This window comes from Odontesthes bonariensis, chromosome 6, assembly GCF_027942865.1.
Source record: "Odontesthes bonariensis isolate fOdoBon6 chromosome 6, fOdoBon6.hap1, whole genome shotgun sequence".
Taxonomy (NCBI): Eukaryota; Metazoa; Chordata; class Actinopteri; order Atheriniformes; family Atherinopsidae; genus Odontesthes; species Odontesthes bonariensis.
In genome coordinates, this window is record NC_134511.1 from 25979254 (window position 1) to 25997955 (window position 18702).

Consider the following 18702-nt stretch of genomic DNA (forward strand, 5'->3'; position numbering starts at 1 on the left):
AAACTCATCCATGCATTCATCTCCAGTAGACTCCATTACTGTAACGCTCTTTTAACTGGACTTCCCAAAAAGAGCATTAAACATCTGCAGCTCATCCAGAACGCTGCTGCTAGAGTTTTAACCCGGACTAAGAGATCTGAACACATCACACCAGTTTTAAAATCTTTACACTGGCTTCCAGTCAGTCACAGAATAGATTTTAAAAGCCTGCTGATGGTTCACAAATCCCAGAACGGTTTAGGCCCAAAATACATCTGTGATATGTTCAGAGAATATAAACCCAGCAGAGCTCTTAGATCCAAGGACTCAGGTCAGCTGGTCCAGTCCAGAGTCCAGACTAAACATGGAGAAGCAGCATTTAGCTGTTATGCTGCAAACAAGTGGAACAAACTGCCAGTGGAGATTAAACTTTCACCAAATGGAGACATTTTTAAATCCAGGTTAAAAACATTTCTTTTCTCATGTGTCTATGCATGAAATATAGACTGTTGGTTGTTTTTAAATTCATTTAAATTATTTTAATTGTTTCTCTTTATATTATTTGATGTATTTTAATGCTTCTTCCACTCCCTGCTGCAATGCTTTTATTTTATGTAAAGCACTTTGAATTGTTTGTACATGAAATGTGCTATACAAATAAATTGGATTTGATTTATACAGTATATGCAACTATATGTGTGACTGTCAAAAAGCACATGAAAGCAGCAGGGTTGGGGACCACGCACTGCAATTGACTAAAATCTTCCTAACAGTACCTGGTGTCAAAAAGGAAGGAGTGCAGCGTATTGACGTCACAGTTTTACGTGCCTCCGCTTCAGCTCAGCAGCAGAGGAAAAAGAGTCGAGATCAGGCAGCTTAGCATCTGTTCATCACTGAGGTAGATCCGAAGAAACCGGACACCCTGCTGCAGACAGAGCAGATGATCGTCTCTCTTCTTTCTTCTTCTCTTCTGCCTGAGCACCAGGGGATGGGGGGATGATCAGGAGCGAGTCTCCGTCACTGCCGCCTTCTCCTATATCTCCGCCCGCTCCTCCTCCGCCTGGTCTCTGTATGAGCTCAGCCGCCGGAGCTCAGCCCAGGATGCGGGCTCCGCTGCTTGACCGGGCTGTGCTGTTTGCGGCCCTGCTGGCGCTGGGCACCTGCTTGCAAGGTAAGAAGCAATTGACCGTGGTGCAAAGAAGAAATGCGAGTCTTCCGGGAGTGTCCCGGGAGCGCGCGGAGTAGCCTACAGTCTTCAGAGTGCTGCCTCCTGAGATGGAGCAGCCTCCAGATGTATCCTGGGGTTCTGTGGGGGTGCTGGAGCTCTTCTTGTGTTTCTGTCCTTAGCCCTGACTACTGATAATAACCCACTGATGACTAAAATGAGACCTCAACATATTTGGGTGGAAGCTCCAGTGGTCATGTAGTAGGCTAGGCAATAGTTTAGTTTTTTCTTTCTTTAATGGTTTCTAGCACACGGTGCACACACTGAAAAAAGTGACTTTTTGGTGAAGTAAACTCTATTAGAGTAACTGTCATCATTTCTACCTTGTATTTTTAAGATTCAGTAAGAACTCCAGCTTCTTAAGTAAAATTAAACATTTTATTAATGTAATACATGAATTAGGGGGGAAGAGTAAGTTTTACTTAGGTTTCCTCATACAATTTAAATGTTTGGTAGTTGTATGTGCATAAACCTAGAAATACTACATAAACTTTACTCTGAAAGTGTATCGTTAAAATCTACTAAGTTACTTCATAACAGCAAATACTACAGATATATAAAAATTTACTTAAAATTTTGAGTAAAATGATGTTCCTGCCTATGAAAAACAAGTAGACTTTACTTCATTTGTTTAAATAAATATAACTTAAAACTTAGATGTAATTAAGTAAATGTTACTTAATATCTTCAAAACTGTTATATTTATGGTAAGTCAAATTTACTTGATTTTGCAGCATTAAATATTACTTAAATCATTTGAGTGCAAATACTTACAAAGGGTTTTTTAAGTAAATCTTATGAGTTGTTTTTTTCAGTGCAAGAACTCCACTTTGTCTTTAGTTATTGCATGAGTGTTTGTGTATATTGCATGTAAAAGGAAATGGTCACTAATGCCCCTTTTCCACCGAACATTTTTGTACCAACACAGCTCTACACGGTCCCGCTCTACCCTGATTGGGAGCTTTTCCACCACGGGTTGAAGGTGGGACCCGTTAGGATTTTTAGCAGCGGCTAGTACCTGCTTCAGAGGTGGGTCTAGTCGGTACTAGTCGGTGCTAAAACGTCACGCGATCAGTGCTGTCCACTGATTGGTCAGGTTAAATTACGTCATACACGCAACGAAGCTCGGGGAGCTTTAAATAATCACCCGCCATGTATGAAAACACACCTGCGAGAGCAACAGAGAATAAACAGAATTGCGAAGATGGAAGACCAGAGAAGGAAAGCCAACCCATGGACGATGAGCAGACCTTTCTGTGTGTGGTGGCTGAGGACCGCATACAGAAGGAAGACGGAGCAACACGAAATGAGAAGCTAACCATGGCTATCACCGGAATTCTCAGCAGTACCGAGACAAGCTGAAGAGTGATTACCGGCAGGTAAAGGACCACAACAGCCGGAGTGGGTCAAACCGAAAGACATGGAAGTGGTTTGACCAAATGGACGGCATTTACGGTCACCGCCCGGCGAACGGCGTGGATTCGACGACGTCTTTGTTGGAGGCGATGGGAAATGGTAAGTGTTGTTCTTATCCCCTTGGTGCAACGCTTATATCTTAACAAATACATGTTTTATATCGTAACAAATACATGTTCAGTCTTTAACTTGTGTAAAAAGTTACGCAGGTGTCTCATAAGTTGTTCTGAGTGAGCTAGCAAACAACGCTGTTTTGGAAGGCTAGCACAGTGTCTCACCTATGCGGTTACGTGTATGTGTTTCGTATGTTCACACTTTTTTTTTTTTTCCCCCTCAAGACTCGGTTTGTGCAACCGTTGAGTGTTCGGTTGCTGAGGTCAGCGAAGATCCTCCAATCCCGCAGGCTTCAGAACCGACATTGGCATCGCAATCTGCAGCTGAGCAACAGCTGCTATCTGCATTCCACCGGCACCAACACTGGCGTCACCGCCTGTATCTGAGACAACTCCTGCTGTTTACTTTTGTGCTGTCTTTTTTAATAAAGAGCTTGGTTTAACTAAACAATATGGATTGTCAACTGCATTACACATTACACTCCATCGTTGTGTTTACTTTTGACTAACCGCGGCGTGACACTTTGTAGTCACCTGAAACCGACGTCACGTTAGTGGTGAACGGGCCGACTCTGCCCACTTCCAGGTCACGGTTTGGGTGGAAAAGAAAATGTTACTGGTGCCGTGTCGTGTAGTGTAGTGTCGGGCTATATCGAACCGAGTAGAGTAGGGCTAGCTTGGCGGTGGAAAAGGGGTATAAGATAGAACAAACTTTAGTCCTCAGTTTGGAGTATTTGCTGTTTTTCAATTGAGGTTAGAAAGTATTTTGCATACTTATTATTAAGTTATTTGAAATCATTTGTTGTGTGAAGGAAATAATATGTTGCATGGCAACTGTAATACTCACTAATTGATATATCCATTTAAAAGGAGGATTAGATGTGACACAGTCACAGTCTGAAAGATAGCCATAAAAAAATGAGCTGTTTAAACCAGGAGATGAAGTGATTACAAGCAGACACATTACTTCAAGTTCACAATCATCAAAGCTGTAAACATTCGGTTTAATAGGCACGTGGGATTTTGTGTACTTGCAGTCATAACCAATCACAGGCACAGGCTCCTTCACCCAGTGACGTGGGTGTGGACATGAACGAGCTGCAGAAACGGATCACAGAAAATATTTGCAGGGTGTGTCAGTTGCCCTGCTGGTGGATGTTGGGGTTGATTATAGACGAGGTGCTGCCTGTCATCTGGCTGCTGTCAGGATCACCTTCCTGCTGTCAGCTGAAGAGCTTTCTGTCACTGATATGGATGACAGTGCATCATCACACACATTGTTATATTTATATCTCAGTGCCACTTTAGGAATCCTCAATGTTTGTAAAAGCTTTCTAAAACATGAGCTCACTGTATTTTGAAACAAACTTTATGAAAGAAACAATGGGTTTTTTGTGGCCTGTTTTCAAAGGTGGATTAATCTCTGTTGGATTCTTTTGTGTATTTGTAGCAGCAGAATTCTGTATATGGAACTGAGTCACAGCAAACTACAGTAGAGTGTGTGCTCTTTGTAACAAAGGTACATGCTACGCCGCTCGGTGGCATAGTGGGTTAAGCAGCCGGGAGCGCGCGGAGTAGCCTACAGTCTTCTCTATAGAGCAGAGTGCTGCCTCCTGAGATGGAGCAGCCTCCAGATGTATCCTGGGGTTCTGTGGGGGTGCTGGAGCTCTTCTTGTGTTTCTGTCCTTAGCCCTGACTACTGATAATAACCCACTGATTTCTTTTAAGTACTTCTTGAATTGTCCCCATGAGCTGCATAGCACAGTCCTGTGGTTGAGGTTCAACAACAGACTTCCAGTTGTTTTAGAACATCATCCATGTTTTTAACCTTACACAGTATACTTGGTACATGGCTTCCCCTCTTTGTTAAGGGACTTTTGTTTGGCAACTGACATTCAGGCATCTTGTCATCACAGTAATGTTTCCATGTTTGGTACACAGTGAAGTTGCCATGTTTTACAACTTATTCTTAGTTATTATGTCTCCCAACATATGCTATAGATAGACACTGTACAGCAATGACAGGCAGATGGAGAGTTCTATTCACAAATGCTTCCAAATTTCACAGATTATAAAAAGATTTACATTCAGTTCAGTGTCTATTTTTAGAACCGTGAATAAAACCAGATAAGCTTGTTACTGTAAAGGGCAATTTCACAGTATTTTGTAACAAAAATGAGGAAAAATGAATATAAAACTGACAAACTTTAGTACAGTACTAGTCCCTTATATTTTGTAATAGAAATGTAAGTGAAGTTATGAAAGCTGAAAAGGAGTTTAAAATGGCAAAATGATGGGCTCAGTGTACAACAATGACTTTTAATTACATACTTTGTACATTTTGTCAAATAATTAATGATACATTGCTAAAAATAGATTAAAAGACCATTACCTTAAAACTAATGCTCAGAGCTAGAGTGTAACTAGAGAGACTACAGATACAATTTTCTCTTTATACTGGTGCACCATCCACAGTTTCCCCTCTAGCTGGTTTGTGTTCTATTATTACAATTTTGGAGAAAAAAAGGTCCTTTCTCTGACAATGTAACTCTTCAGGCCAAGAGACAGCACTTCTTTAGCTCGACGCGACACCTCCAAATGACAAGAAAAACACAGACTATCACATACACTCTAATACGGAATAACAGCAGGATTTTGAAACTTGTGTACTACCCATCTCTATGTCCACATTTTGTGTACCAGAAATGCAAATGTTACACTGATGTGTGTTGTAGAGCCCACGGTGCCCACAGTGGTACAAAGGTGTGAATAGGGGTTAAGGTTTTGTCTGATTTTGACAATATTACGAAGGTGAAAGAAGGCGCTCCTTCAACCCTTTTTTTCTATATAACTCAGAGAACAAATTCTGATCAAAAATAACTCCAAGGTTCCTCATTGTAGTACTTTAAGCCAAGGAAATTTAATTCAGATTAAGTATATAATTAGACAGTTGAAGCGCTCAGGTCCAAAGATAACGACTTCAGTTTTGTCTGAATTTAGATGCAGAAAATTTAGTCCAGCTCTTTATTTCTTTGAGACATGCTTAGACTCTAACCAGTGATTGGTTTCACCTGGTTTCATCGATAAGTACAGCTGAGTATCATCAGCATAGCAATGGAAATGTATGCCATGCTGTCTAATAATGTTACCTAATGGAGGCATGTATAAAGTAAAAAGAATCGGTCCAAGCACAGAACCCTGGGGAACTCCATGACTTACTCTGGTGTGTGAGGAAGATTCTTCATTTACAAGAACAAACTCAAATCCATCAGATAAATATGACTTAAACCAGCCTAATGCAGTTCCTTTAATCCCAATAACATGTTCAAGTCTCTTTAATAAGATACTGTGATCGACCGTATCAAATGCAGCACTGAGATCCAACAGGACAAGCACAGACACAAGTCCGCTATCAGAGGCTAAGAGGAGATCATTGGTAACTTTCAGCAGTGCAGTTTCTGTGCTATGATGCACTCTGAATCCTGACTGAAACTCTTCAAACAGATTATTTCTGTAGAAATGATCACAAAGTTGATCTGCAACAATTTTTTCAACAACTTTAAACATAAAAGGGAGATTAAATATAGGTCGATAACACTTCTGAATCAAGTAGTCGAGTAGTTTTTTTAAGTAAAGGTTTAATTACAGCAACCTTAAACGTCTGAGGTACATATCCTGTCAACAAAGACAGATTGATCAAATCCAATACGGAAGTGTCGATTAAGGGGAAAACCTCCTTTGAACAGTCTGGTTGGGATTTGCCGTGCGCAGGTACCAAGCTCTGATTGGTTAACACTCCAAGAGCCCATAGAGGATTGGCTACCAGGGAAAGAAGCTCTTGTTAAAGTGTTAGTTCGCCACTTTGCACATTAAGCCCTGTTTGGGGGTATTCTGGGATGAGTTAGAGATGTTCTGATCACAATTTGGACATTTGGTGCTGAACGGAGCATTTAGGTATCCACTGCTGCAGCCCCCCCACCTTTGCATTGAGTCAATGACCACTCAAGCAAACAATCATAAAACGGCATTAAACTTTTGTTTGCAGAGACATGAAACTCACCGTGTGGTCTGTGGTGGACAGCGATACGTTGGCTCGAAAATCACCGCGAAATACGCTTCCAGAGAAGTTATATTACCATTATTGTCCATCTTCATTGATTTGTATTGGTTTGACTAGTATTACTCCGCGCGCTGTATGTCGCTGGATGTCTTGCTGCTGCTATTCAACGGTGTCCGGAAAAATAGGTCCACCAAATGCTAAAACAACTGTTAGAAGGCACATTTCGCTGCGATTTTCGGGTCAATTTATCGCTGTCCACCACTGACCACACGGTAAGTTCCATGTCTTTTCAAACGAAAGTTTAATGCCGTTTTATGATTGTTTGCTTGAGTGGTCATTGACTCGATGCAAAGGTGGGGGGGCTGCAGCAGTGGATACCTAAATGCTCCGTTCAGCACCAAATGTCCAAATTGTGATCAGAACATCTATAATTCACCCAGACTACCTAAAAACAGGGCTTAATGTGCAAAATGGCGAACTAACCCTTTAAGACCTGGGATGATGACAGCAGAGGACTCATCTTCCTATCCTCCCAACCAGCCACACTGTTCCCACAAGTCATGTTGAGCGTAACTTTGTACAATCATAACTTGGAGTTTGTAAGGTGGGCTGCCTTATTATTTTCTTTTTTAAGTTTCTCCTGTTTTATTAGACCAGGGAGGCAAGTGATTGTTTTTTCTTTTGATTTGCTTTGTTTGGAGGGTCGCTTTCCCTCCTGTTGATGGTTTTGTTTGTTTGTTGTTTTGGCCTTGGCCCATCCAGAAGTTTATCATTTAATTCCAAGTGAACCTTATATTTCTTATACAACTAAAAAACTTTTATGTTTAAACCTCTAAATTATGTCTCCGTGGCTGCTTGAGACCTGAGGAAGATGGGACACTTTTATGTTGTGCCTTGGTTACCCCTAGACTGGGAATAACAATGGTTTAGAAGAGACTGCTGTTGTTAGCTCAGAGAGTTCGACTGGACAACAGTCTAAATACAAATCAGGTTCTACAGATACTTCTAAAGCTGCTGTACTTGATGATACATCACTGATAATAGTGGGAAGGACTCCATCAATCTTCTCTCTAATAGAAACAATTTTATTAATAAAGAAGCTCATGAAATCATCACTGCTGAGAGTTAAAGGAATAACTCTTATAAGTTATTAAACTATCTTTCCAGACTAATTAAGACTCTTCTAAATTAGAGGAACACCATTGTCTCTCCAGCTTTCTTGCAGTCTGCTTTAAAGCACGCAGCTGTGAATTATACCAAGGAGACAACCTCTTCTGACTGATTACCTTCCTTTTCAGACGGGCAACATTTTTCAGTGCTGTACGCATTGAAACAACAAGAGAGTCAAGTGTTGCTGGAGTAAAATTTAGGTAGCCGTCCTCTGTCATATCTGCACATGGCAGTGAAGAAAAGGATGATGAAATTAACTCTTTAAATCTGGTTTTCTAGAAATAGATGTATTATTAGACTCAAAGGTTATCAGAAAATGGTCAGATAAGACAGGGTTATGAGGGAACACTGTTAACTGTTCACTCTCAATGCCATAAGTCAGCACAAGATCAAGGGTGTGATTAAGGCAGTGAGTAGGTCTGTGACCCTAACCCTTATTTATCACACTGTTAGCTCGATTATTTCATTGGAATCTCAAGTCAAATAAAGTATTTATTGGTGGTCACAAGTGAAGTATATCAGCGTTGGACCCGGCACGACAGAGCTCTCGCAGGAAATCCGTTATACCGAGCCCCGATTTCCGTGTACATTTCGTATTTATATGACTCATTATTTCACATAGGTTGGACTCACACTCGACCGAGTATGATTGGAAATGAGTAGGTTCAACATGCTTCGTCATATTCTCTGGATCAGCCAAAACAATGTGTGTGTGTGAATCTAGCACCTGCTTTCCCAGGCTAATTGTTTTGTCTCAATATGTCTGGATCACTTTAGGTCATATATCGTGTGGAAAAGTACAGACTGTTTAATATGCATTCATAATGTCTAAGAACAAAGCCAATTTTAACAATAATCAACATTATGTACAGTGGGAGAGAAAGCTGATAAAGTTTGATAACCCAATATTCGTAGTAAGTAAATATTTATCAAATTTCTGCAACTCTCTGGAAGTCAAGTCAACAGCATGCATAGAAAACACTCAACTTGTGTATCATGGATCAACAACTTCATGTTTATGTTAATGCATCCCAGTTAGGCAGGTAGCATAAGGGGGTCTTGCCTAAGGACCCCTAATGGCACCTTTCATGCGAGGGGGTCAGGATTCAAACCCCGCTCACCCACATGAAAGGCAGCAATGTTAACTCTACACCTCCAGTCAGTTTATTATTTTATTAATTTGCATGCAGTAACACAAGCTTAAAATAAACAACATGTGAAATTATATTGAATTCTCTGTCACGACATGTGACACTGTTAATTTTTCAGTAAGCATAAATGGATAGTTCCAACAGTTTTGTCTAATAGTATGATATATGTTATAATGTTTACTGAAAACAGCACAGCTGAGTGAAGACTATTAAAGTTAAGAAAAGATCTATATGATTTGAGTTATGGAATACATGTTCCAGTACTGCATCTGCAAAACCTTTTCAACAACTTTAATGAACAGGTAGGTACGTAACTTCAGCTCCGAGATGAAGGGTAAACAAAGGGGAGTGAACATATTCCCTTATTTCTTGATCAAACACAGGACAAAGAGTTACTAGGAAACTGACTTGATGAAAAAATACATTTGAGGCTGCTGGAATGTCATTGGCGCTAAGACAGTTGTAGTCTTGACAGAAATACAGAAATACTTGACACAAAGTAATGCACATTAATAGTCTTGATAAAGTTGCTCTGAAGCCAGTTATATTTGAATGTGGATGTATTCAAAGCAGTACAGTTAAGAGACTAATATGAAGTGGGCAGTTTGCCAAGTGCAGCAGGTGCAAAGAGAAGTTTATCCTTTACAATATCCTTTAAAAAAAACAACTGATTGATGATGAGTATAATAAAGTGGAATTTGATTGTCACCAGGTTAGCTTTTATTTACGCTACATAACTTATTTTCACTCCTTTTCAGGTTGCAGATATTTTCAGAGGCCTCCCTGTGCTCTGTCTGTAGTTACATCACACTGACTGAGATGAGTCTAAGACTCTTAAAATCAGTGTTCTGAATTAGAATTTGCTTTTAAAAATTAAATGAACTGACAGAAGAAAGAATTCAGACAAACAGGATCTTTGTGGTTCACACCGTGGCTATGAGAAATGGGAGTGGATTGTGCTCTTCATCATCCTGTTGTAAAGCTTTGCATAGATTAGCAAACTTTGGTGTAGTCTTGAGGGGAGGCCGCTGTGTTTATGGTTTAGAGTTTGATAGCTGTTCAGCTTCAGTTGTTTTAATCATACATTTAGAAAACATCTTATACATGTATGGGTGTGTGTGTGTATAAAAAGATATCTAATTGAATGTCAATCACAATTCCAAATATGACAGAATCATAACGTAACTTTCAGCCATCCGGGCATCATGGACACTTCCTGGCCACTTCACTACCACATCCATAAAGCAGTATTTATAGTCACATGTTGCCTGGATATTTAAGGTAAAATTACCCTTTCTGTTCACATAATCAGTGGAATTTGCTGAAGGCTGCTTAATCCCCACATGTGTACCATCCACTGCACCCATGCACTGAGGGAGGCCATGAATCTTTTCAAAGTTTTCAACTAGTGAATGCACTGCACTCTCAGTTGTTGGTAGGTGTATGAACTGGGGTCCCAAGTCCACTGTTATGGCTCTACACACCTGCCTGACAATGTTTGAGACCACCTGTCTTGACAACCCAAATGCATTAGCAGTTTTGCGCAATCTGCCCTCGTCAGCTAAATAATACAGTGTGCATGCAACTTTTTTAAGCACACTTACAGGTGATCGCATGACAGTGGACTGCCCCTCGATATGAGGACGTAATAAGTCCGACTGCGACAGGAGTGAGGACCGGGACATGCGGAAATTGTCACGCCATTCCTCTGGGAGTACGACTTCCATCTCAAAGTTTTCCCACCAGCTTGCAGTGCGTCCCGGTCTGATCCAAAACTGGCGTCGACGATTTCGGCGAAGAACGCGCCTACGTGGAGTTGTAATGAGGGGGTAAATCACCGACCGCAATGTTGCCCGTCGCCTGTGCTCTTGGAGCAGTAGTTGGGCGTGTAAATTCACGGCAGTAAACAGCGCCTGCACAATAGTAACCACCACAGTTTTCAAGGCATCCATGCTTCTTCTGAAAACAATGGTCGCACGTTTGACGTCAGAGCAGATTTGTTTTTGTTGGTTTGGCGCATATTGTGACGTTCGAAAACGCAAAACTCCGGTTCTCTCCGTCTACACGCAGCTGCATAAACAGAGTTTTCAAAAATCTTCACTTTGCCCGGAGTTTTTAAAAACATTCGTTTACGATGCGTTTTTATGCGTTTTCATGTGGATGACAGGAAAATATATTTGTTTTAGCAGATACCCGGCTACGTGTGGATGGGGCCTTAAGCCTGGTTTATAGTCGGTAATGCAAGATGCAACGCAAGACGCAAGCCGCAACACAAGCCCTTGCGCGGTTGCAAGCCCCCCCTTGCGTGCTTGCGTGTGTCACCTCAATTTTCTAAACTTCACGCAAGACGCAAGCGCAAGCCACTGGCTGTGGTCGAAACCGCCTACTACTTGATCGATCTGACAGTATGCAGAGCGTTTACACACAGTGCACTTAACTCCTGCCCGAGCCGAAATCAGCCGGCCTGAAAAGCTGATTTCGCTTAAGCTATAGGGCTCGGGCACACGCGTTGCATTCTGGGATATGGTCGCCATATTGGAGGCACAATCTCGTAAACAAACCCTGAGGCAAGACGGAGATCAAGGACCAAACAGTGAGAGAAAAGTGAGAGAAAAGCATGTTAAAATCGAAGAAAGGATGTGGGATATACCGGGATACATTACAGAAGGAAGCCAGAGATCGGTACATGCAGAAGATTGGCGTTATAAACGGACTGGACCCTTATGAAATACCGAGCAAGGAATGGATTGTCGACGAAGATTTACTGCCTAAGTTCACCCTTTCGGACATAATTGCGTATATAGTATGTGGTGCCAGTGCTTATACTTTGCAACAGTTTCAATTATAATGACACTTTACACTTTTGTCATGTTACTCTACTTGTAAATAAATAATGAAACACACACACTTGGCTGTATCTCAAAGCATATTTATTTCAGACGACTTCAACTTTGCACAACACTCCTGCTCATGGTGGTCAGAGTACAACATACAGACACAATCTTGTCAAAGAATGTTTTGTCTTCACCTTCGCATGGCAAAACTATGTTGATAGGTACTTTTGCTGACAAAAAGGTGTATTGTTTCTGACAGTTCCAATCGCCCTTTCCACGTGAATTTGGAGATGGGCAATTTTCCTTGTATTTTCCACATTAAATTAAGATTAAGATCAGATTTATTGTCATGTATACATGCATACACACGAAATTTGTCCTCCGCTTTTAACCCATTGAGACATCCCTTGCTTCCAACTGACAGTGTCCTCTTGTGAAGGCGGGGATCTTTACCTCAGCACACAAAAGTCTGTAACTTACCAGAATGAAAATGCAGAGAACACACTCTCATCGACACCGGGATTGAGTGGAAAGTTATGCTTGGTCGTCTTACAGCAGCGATCCATGCTAGTCGACGACGCTTTGTTATCTCGGACACTTGGTCTCCGTGGGTGTGCCTCCAAGCAGGAAACCGTTAAAAAGATAAACCATTTACGATTTCCCCCCCATTCCTGTCACGGCTTACGCTATTGCACCCCACGACACAGCAACGTGCGACCATAGTGGCAAAGACAATAAGTAAAATAGATAAACCAACGAAGAAAGTTCCGAGACCAGGCGGGAGTACGCCTGCGCGCAGTGGAAAACAATGTAAACAAAACAGTTCTGAGCCTCCAGTATGGCCGCCGCTCACGTAGTGACGTTACGTGCCCGAGCCCTATTGGCTAAACTCTGTAAATATATAACTTTAGCAACATTTGAAACATTTTCAGGCGAGAAAGTAGTCGTTTAGACCTCCAAGGTGTTGAAAATCTGACAAAATACCGGCTATTTACAAGAAGAAGAAGAAGCATGAATCTATGGAAGAGAGACTTGCCAAAGAGCTCCTGGCGGTGAACTTCCTCTCATCGTAGTAGGCTTGTCATTGAAAAAACCCGCTACTCCACCTACTGTCCTGGCGGTGAATCGCCACGCAGCACACGCAACCGCCGACAAAGCAAAATGAAGTATAAACGTCTCGAGCCATTAACATACGCGCAAGACGCAAGCGCAAGGGCAGTTAAAAGAAGTATAACTCAGCCTTTAGTCTCTGCCATCTATATGACATAGTACCTTGAGACAAGCCCTCCTTCAGTGACTTGTGTATTCGTGTGATGACTCACACCCCTCAAATGATGTCACCCCCCCTCAGTTGCCATGGCAGTTGTCACGGCAACGTGTATTCAGGTTCTTGCAGTGGTGAAGGTGATTCTAATAAGGAAGTTTAAGGGGTTAATACTGATAGCTCGGTCTAGTTTAATCACACTGTGGCATGGGGAGCTGTCCCAGAGTCTGGTCCAAGATGAAGACTTCTGCCTTATAAGTCTCAAATAATTATGTTGGCTAAAAAAAAAGCAATGCAAGAGAAGTAAAAGAAAGCACAGTCAACAGACAAAACAACAAATAAAATAAAACTATTAGAAAAAAATATTTTGTTAACGTATGCTTTTTTTTTACCTCAACTGCTGTTTTCCACATTTCTATATTGGATTCCCAGATAGCCCTGTGTAACTATCTGACCTGTTAAGTTAAGGCAGTACAGTCTTGTCCTTCAGTCCATAGCGTGATGGAGCACAGGGATGTATTCAGATAACATTTTAACCAAAAAAAGAGAAAAAACATGGCACATCTTCAGAAAATGTGTTCCTTGCATGTCACATGATAGACACATGGTCACATGGTCATGATAGACATCCAGCAATTTACTGAATATGTCCACATAGCATCATGGGAAGTGTGTAGGAATTGTAGGTAGTTGAAACAACTGAAGCACAGACAGGCATGTCTCAGGTCTTTCTATAAAATGTTGTGATGCAAGATTTAAATGGGCTCTTTTCTTTTTTCTGTTTTTTTAATCATGTTTTTGATAATAAAAAAACCATGACATTTAAAATATAATATTCCTACTTTTATCTTCATTTTCAAATTTTGTCTTTGAATATTTTAGTTATTCTCTGTGTTTTTATATTTTATCTTTTACACTTTTATTCAATTCACTATGATGGGGCTTTGCACATTGTCCTCATACACTGCAAACTGAGCTTTGCATGTTTATGTGTCAGCTAAGGAAGTGTCCCTTTCTGAAGATATGTCCCTTTCCTAGTTGTTTTCACATCCTCCCACCTTTGCTTCCTATTACACCAGACAGACAACACTGGTCCCTTCCTGCAGAAGCCAAGGCAAGGGATTTAAGTTTCCTTATATTTATTTAGGATTGTAATTAGTTCTTTCCATAAAAAAATCTTGCTCCAGAATAATTTCATTTTTACTGTTGTTGGGGCTCAAGCAGGAGCTGGATTAGTTAATAGCATTTTAGCAAGATTGATAATTGTTCAAGGACAATTATTAATATTCAATTCAATTATTAGTGAAATCATTACCTACAGGGCACCACTGACAAAAGTCGAGGCTAATAACTAAAACTCAGTATCTCAAAATATGTTGGTCTATATGTGTTTATCTGGGACAAATATTTGTACAGAGCAGAAGGCCATGAAGAGTGAAACAGTGAAACATACACAACGATCAAATCAAATCAAATTTATTTATATAGCACATTTCATGTACGAAGCAATTCAAAGTGCTTTACATAAAATAAAAGCATTGCAGTGGGGAGTGGAAGAAGCATTAAAAATACATAAAAGAATATAAAGAGAAACTAATAAAATCATTTAAATGAATTTAAAAACAAGCAACAGTCCAGATAATCTAAAAGATATCGTGCAGATTTCATGCATAGACACATAAGAAAAGAAATGTTTTTAACCTGGATTTAAAATATCTACATTTGGTGAAAGTTTCATGAAGTAGCTGTTATGAAAGTTCAGCACCAATAGAGGGCTCCAGTGTTATTTGGCCCAATTGCATTATGTAGCGGGGTGTACCTACGACCGGCTCAGGAGAGGTTGTAACGTGACTCCCCCATGTTAATCCTGTATTCTGATGGCCAATGTTCGTAACTGCAATAAAGCCAGTTCAACGGATTATGAAGTCTCGGTATCTACTAGAGATGCACCGGATCCAGGATCCGGGGTCTGGTTCCGGCCGGATAGTGGCGTTTTTGACGAGGTTCGGTTACTGCCGGACCTGGTGCCCCAACCGGACCGGATCCTACAGCACGTAAGCACTACGTGATTACGTCGTTAAATGTTTAAAGAAGATAACCGCCGAAACAGAGGTCAGCGTTTTTTTTCAGCGAGCCACTGATTCCTCTAACCGAAGACCCGCTTCAGTGGTGGAAAGGCAATCTGCAGCGCTTTCCATTGCTGTCAAAAACGGCCAAAGTTTATCTCTGCCCACCACCAACCTCTGTACCCAGTGAACGACTTTTCAGCACCGCTGGAGACATCCGTTCTCACACTCGCAACCGGCTGTCGCCGATTAATGCAGAGGGTCTTGTTTTTCTGAAAGGAAACGCTCATTTTCTGTGAAAGCTAGCTATAGAAGTTGTTCATAATATAACCTAGAGGAGAGTAGGTTCGAGTTTTTTGTGCCACACTTTATTTAATGTTCTAATTAAGCCTACAGTTAAGTGCTTGAAATAGAAGTGAAATAGCCTATGTTCCATGACTGTAGGCATTCATGATGATAATCAAGATTCCCAGTGTTTTGTTTTTTTCTGAGAAAAAAAATCAGTCTGCAGTTAATAGGCTACTATTAGCCTACATTTTTTTTCATTACATTTATCAGGCCTATTAAAATTTTGTATCCAAGAGTAATACATGTGCTAAATTTGCTATATTTTAGTTTGTAAATGCAGTAGGCCTATGTTTTGTTGGATTCTTTTACTCTTTTCTTTTACTTTTCAAAGAGCACGTTATGGCTTGCTGTTTATGACAGGCCTCATTCTCTTTAGTAATAATGTCATTTTTTGCTCTCTTTATTTGTTCTTTGGATTGAACATAACAATAAGCCTGTACACAAATGACGTTAAGCTGAACATTTCAGCGGTGTGTTCCAAGTGACTATATTCAAATAAAATAGATAATGTTAGAAGTTATTGCGTATTTCATCTGTTAAGGAAAGGAAATGAACTGTAAAGTGGTTTTCACTGCATTATAATGTACTAGCTGATGATCCAAGTAGGATCCGGTTCCGGTTCCGGCAGGATCTTAAGCAGTGGATCCGGTATCCGGCAGGACCTTAAAAATCAGGATCCGGTGCATCTCTAGTATCTACTAATTTATATCCCAAGATATCACATATGGCGACGAGGATAAAAGCCTACAGTAAGACAACGAGCACCGTGCTAGCGTAGCAAGTGAAGTGAAACTAGGCTATTGCTAACGGTCCGTGAGTGAGCTATTGACGTTGTGCCGCTAGCTTGGACGAAGATTGGTGCTGTTATATCGATTCTTTCAATGACAGCTCAAGAACAAGCCGGAGGAATCTCAAGTTAAATAAAGTGTTTATTGGTAGTCACACGTCAAAGCATATCAGCGCTGGGCTCAGTGGAACAGAGCTCCCGCAGGAAATCCGTCAGACTGAGCCCCGATTTCTGGGTATCATTTGCATTTATAGCCTCATAGGTTGGACTCACACTTGACCGAGTATGATTGGACATGAGTAGGTTCAACATGCTTCATCATATTCTCTGGATCAGCCAAAACAATGTGTGTGTGTGAATCTGCCCTTGCTTTCCCAGGCTTTCCCAATTGTTTTGTCTTAGGTCATCATGGAAAAGTACAGAGACTATTTCATTTATAATGTCTAAGAACAAAGCCAATTTTAATAGTGCTCTCTTTAGCGAAGAAAGATGGCTGCTACGGTGGGTTTAGTGGCTCCTTTTGATAGCAAGTCACAGTCATGGGAAGAATACTGCGAGATTCTGGACCATTTTTTCGTCGCAAATGAAATCGACGACGAAGACAAGAAACTTGCTGTGCTGCTAAGCGGTGTGGGTGCCCAGACCTACGCACTGATGAGGAACCTACTCAGCCCCGAGAAACCAGGAGATCGTTCATACAATGATCTGGTAAGAGTGTTGAAAAATCATTTTCACCCAAAACCAAGTGAAATAATGCAACGTTGGAAGTTTAATACAAGAAATAGGAAGCCTGAAGAAAGTGTGAGTGACTTTGTGGCAGAGATGAGAAAGCTGGCACAGGACTGTAACTTTGGAGATACTTTGACAGTCATGCTGAGAAATCGGTTGGTTCGTGGCATAAATGAAGACAGGATACAGCAGAGGCTGCTGTCAGAGGACGGATTGACTTTTGACAAAGCACTCAAGTTTGCACAAGCCATGGAGGCGGCAAATAGAGACATTGTCGACTTGTACGGCGTGAAAGAACATGCTAAATGGAACAGAGCAATGGGGTCTGTGAACAAGGTGAGCGACGCCCGCGCGAAACCCCAGTGGGACATGAGGAAATGCTACAGATGTGGTCGAGATAGCCATGTAGCTAAGGACTGCAAGTTTGCCAACGAGAAGTGCCACAGCTGTTATTTGGCCCGATTGCATTATGTTGCGGGGGTATGTAGCAGGAGAGGTTGTAACGTGACTCCCCCAGGTTAATCCTGTATTCTGATGGCCAATGTTGGTAACTGCAATAAAGCAAGTTCAACGGATTATGAAGTCTCGGTATCTACTAATTTATATCCCAAGATATCACAAGAAGGCTGAACTTTTAAATGCAAATTTGGCTGCAGCATCTTACTGAAGTAAAAAAACAAGTGCCTGTTTTTTTTTTTTGTTTTTTTTTTAATTAAGTATACAAAATGAGATGTACCAGGTACTACAACTTCACATTCACACACACAAAAAAAATGCCGATGGTGTATAGCTCGGTTGTTAGCTCGATTCTTTCATTGGAAGCTCAAGAACAAGCCGAAGGAATCTCAAGTTAAATAAAGTATCTATTGATAGTCACACGTTAAGCATATCAGCGCTGGGCTCAGTGGAACAGAGCTCCTGCAGGAAATCCGTCAGACTGAGCCCCGATTTCCGGGTATCATTTGTATTTATAGTCTCATTATTTCACATAGGTTGGACTCACACTCAACCAAGTATGATTGGACATGAGTAGGTTCAACATGCTTCGTCATATTCTCTGGATCAGCCAAACAATGTGTGTGTGTGAATCTTGCACCTGCTTTCCCAGGCTAATTGTTTTGTCTCACTATGCCTGGATCACTTTAGGTCATCGTGGAAAAGTACAGAGACTATTTCATTTATAATGTCTAAGAACAAAGCCAATTTTAACATGGTCATGTTACACGGAAGGAAAACCAGCTTGTTAACCTTAAGCGGTTTGAGAGAGGATCTGAGAGGGGTGATAACATTTCCAGCCACACTGAAAACCCTCTGGGATGATGCACTTGTTTAACAAATACACATGTACTTGCGTGCGACTGTGGAGAGCAAGGGAAAATGTCCTGGTTTTTGAGCCACCATGCCCGGGGGTTTTCATTAGGGTCGATGGGTTCCTCCTGCAGGTAGCGAGTGAGCTCCAGGTCGGCTCTGGCTCTCTTCGGGACGGTTGCCGACGTGCTTGTCCGTGACTTCAGCAGGTCAACCAGACACCGTGTAACAGCGGCTGTTAGGCGTTTACGT

The 18702-nt window shown here is 41.2% G+C and overlaps 1 protein-coding gene across 2 annotated transcripts in view; it reads left to right on the forward strand.

The window, feature by feature from the left end:
• The first annotated feature begins 805 nt into the window (after positions 1 to 805).
• The window catches only part of npdc1b (neural proliferation, differentiation and control, 1b), a 50966-nt gene continuing 33069 nt past the window's right edge, over positions 806 to 18702 (forward strand). The window contains exon 1 of one of the 2 annotated variants that reach the window (XM_075468146.1): positions 806 to 1150. In XM_075468146.1, the coding sequence (XP_075324261.1) occupies positions 976 to 1150 (175 nt within the window). In that variant the 5' untranslated portion in view covers positions 806 to 975. The remainder of the gene's footprint in view (positions 1151 to 18702) is intronic. The other variant, XM_075468147.1, reaches the window with a different exon arrangement.